Raw genomic sequence first — 2,901 nt, forward strand, 5'->3', positions numbered from 1 at the left:
GCGCACGCTCTTTCTTCCATCCTCGTAGATCTTAAAGGTCCCGTCTCCTTGTTTCTTCCTTTCAAGCTTCTTCTGGATCTTTGTCTTTCCGCGGTTTGTGGCATGGAGAGTAGCCTAATGGCACAGGAACAATACAGTAATCAGGTACAGTCACAAATTAAAGTTTTAGATTTGAAAGGTTTTTGCATTTTCTGGCCCAATATTGTTGTAGCTAGTATATTCATTATATTACTAGTTCACTTAGGACTACCTGCTGTTATTTTGGTGATCTCCTGACTTCTCCAGTAATATCAATTGTCAAATCAAATCAAATTTTATTTGTATAGCGCCAAATCACAACAAAAGTCATCTCAGGACACTTTACAAAGTAAGGTCTAGACCTTACTGTTATCACTATTATTACAGAGGGAAAACCCAACAAATCCCCCTTGAGCAAGCACTTGGTGACAGTGGGGAGGAAAACCTCCCTTTAACGGAAGAAACCTCTGACAGACCCTGGCTCTTGGTGGGCAGCCTTCTGCCTTGACCGGTTGGGGTGAGTGGATAGAGGAGAGAGAAAAGAAGGAAAGCAACAGGACCCAACAAACAATCAAACACTGGTCATGTTGATGTGGCCGGTGTCTGCTCATCAAAAACATAGAGCTCCACAGCCAGGACTACCTGCAGAAAGGTACAGGGAGAGAGAGAGAGCACACACTACGGGAGAGAGAGGAGACACAAAGTTAGTGATGTGTAATGGTGGCATATAGAAGCATAGAGAGAGAGGAAAGGAGGGGAGAGGTAAGAAACTCACAGCATCATGCGGCCCCCCAGCAGTCTAGGCCTATAGCAGCATAACTAAGGGAAGGCTCAGGGTCACCTGATCCAGCCCTAACTATAAGCTTTATCAAAAAGGAACGTCTTAAGTCTAATCTTAAAGGTAGAGAGGGTGTCCGCCTCCCAAACTGAGACTGGGAGTTGGTTCCATAGGAGAGGAGCTTGATAGCTAAAGGCTCTGCCTCCCATTCTACTTCTGTGGACTCTAGGAACCACAAGTAAACCTGAGAGCAAAGTGCTTTGTTGTGATGAAGCTCTATGAGGTCTTTAAGATACGATGGAGCCTTGTCATTAAGGGCTTTGTATGTTAGGAGAAGGATTTTAAATTCTATTCTGAATTTTACAGGGAGCCAGTGGAGAGAAACTAATATGAGAGAGATATGATCTCTCTTGCTAGTTCCTGTCAGTACTCTGGCTGCAGCATTTTGGATTAACTGGAGGCTTTTTAGGGAATTATTGGGACATCCTGATAGTAAAGAGTTACAGTAGTCCAGCCTGGAAGTAACAAATGCATGGACCAGTTTTTCAGCATCACTTTGAGACAGGATGCTCCTAATTTTTGCAATATTGCGCAGGTGAAAGAAGGCAGATCTAGAGACTTGGCTTATATGTGATTTAAAGGACATATTCTGATCAAAGATGACTCCAAGGTTCCTCACAGTAGTACTGGAGGCAAGAGCTATGTCATCTAAAGTAACTATATGATTAGACAGCAGATTTCTAAGGTTTTCAGGCCCAAGCACAATAACGTCAGTTCTGTCAGAGTTTAGAAGTAAGAAGTTACAGGTCATCCAGGCCTTTATGTCTTTAAGACATGCTTGAAGTTTGACCAGCTGACCTGATTCATTTGGCTTCATAGATAAATACAACTGAGTATCATCTGCATAGCAATGGAAATTTATGTTGTGCTTCCTGATAATATTGCCTAAAGGGAGCATGTATAAAGTGAAGAGAATTGGACCTAACACAGAGCCCTGTGGAACGCCGTGACTAACTTCAGTTTGTGTGGAACATTCGTCATTAACATGAACAAATTGAAATCTTTCTGATAAATAAGATTTGAACCAACTTAGCGCAGTTCCTTTAATCCCAATAACATGTTCAAGTCTCTGCAGTAAGATGCTGTGATCAATGGTGTCAAAAGCAGCACTGAGATCTAAGAGGACAAGTATGGAGACAAGTCCTTTGTCCGAGGCTAGGAGAAGATCATTGGTGACTTTCACCAATGCGGTTTCTGTACTATGATGGACTCTAAATCCTGACTGAAAATCCTCAAACAAATCATTCTTGTGCAAGTGGTCACATAACTGCTTTGCAACAGCTTTTTCAAGGATTTTGGAAATAAATGGGAGATTGGATATTGGTCTATAATTAGCTAGGACACCTGGGTCAAGAGTAGGCTTTTTGAGTAGAGGTTTAATTACTGCAAGTTTAAAAGCCTGTGGAACATAACCTGTTAATAGAGAGAGGTTAATCAGATCTAGTATGGATGTGTTGATTAGGGGAAAGACGTCTTTGAGCAGCCTGGTCGGGATGGGGTCCAGGAGACATGTTGATGATTTAGATGAAGCAATTGTTGAGGTCAACTCAGAGAGATCTATAGGGGAGAAGTAGTCCAAGTATAAATGAGGTCTTACAGATGTTTCTAAAGCCATTGTAGTAGATGGCACATCTGCGAGAGCTGTGGGAGTGGTCCGACCAATTTTTTCTCTAATAGTTGTGATTTTATTTGTAAAGAAGCTCATGAAGTCATTGCTGCTGAGATCTAAGGGAATGTTAAGCTCAACAGCACTGTGGCTCTTTGTCAGCCTGGCTACAGTGCTGAAAAGAAACCTGGGGTTGTTCTTATTTTCCTCAATCAGTGATGAATAAAATGCGGTTCTGGCACTATGAAGGGCTTTCTTATATGTTATTAAACTATCTTTCCAGGCTATGAAAAACTCTTCTGACTTAGTGGAGCGCCACCTCCTTTCCATTTTTCGTGATGCCTGCTTTAGGGAGCGGAGCTGCAAGCTGTACCATGGGGCTAGCCTCCTCTGTTTCACTGCCTTCTTTTTCAGAGGGGCAATGGTATCAAATGTATTA

The 2,901-nt window shown here is 42.2% G+C and overlaps 1 protein-coding gene across 1 annotated transcript in view; it reads right to left on the reverse strand.

Moving 5' to 3' along the window:
• The window catches only part of ush1ga (Usher syndrome 1Ga (autosomal recessive)), an 11,063-nt gene that overhangs the window by 1,511 nt on the left and 6,651 nt on the right, over window positions 1-2,901 (reverse strand). Inside the window, 1 exon segment of the mRNA XM_020620976.1 lies at window positions 1-114. This exon segment is cut by the window's left edge and continues 17 nt beyond it. Coding sequence (XP_020476632.1) covers window positions 1-114 — 114 coding nt within the window.

Source organism: Monopterus albus, unplaced genomic scaffold (assembly GCF_001952655.1).
Source record: "Monopterus albus unplaced genomic scaffold, M_albus_1.0 scaffold251.1, whole genome shotgun sequence".
Classification (NCBI taxonomy): domain Eukaryota; kingdom Metazoa; phylum Chordata; class Actinopteri; order Synbranchiformes; family Synbranchidae; genus Monopterus; species Monopterus albus.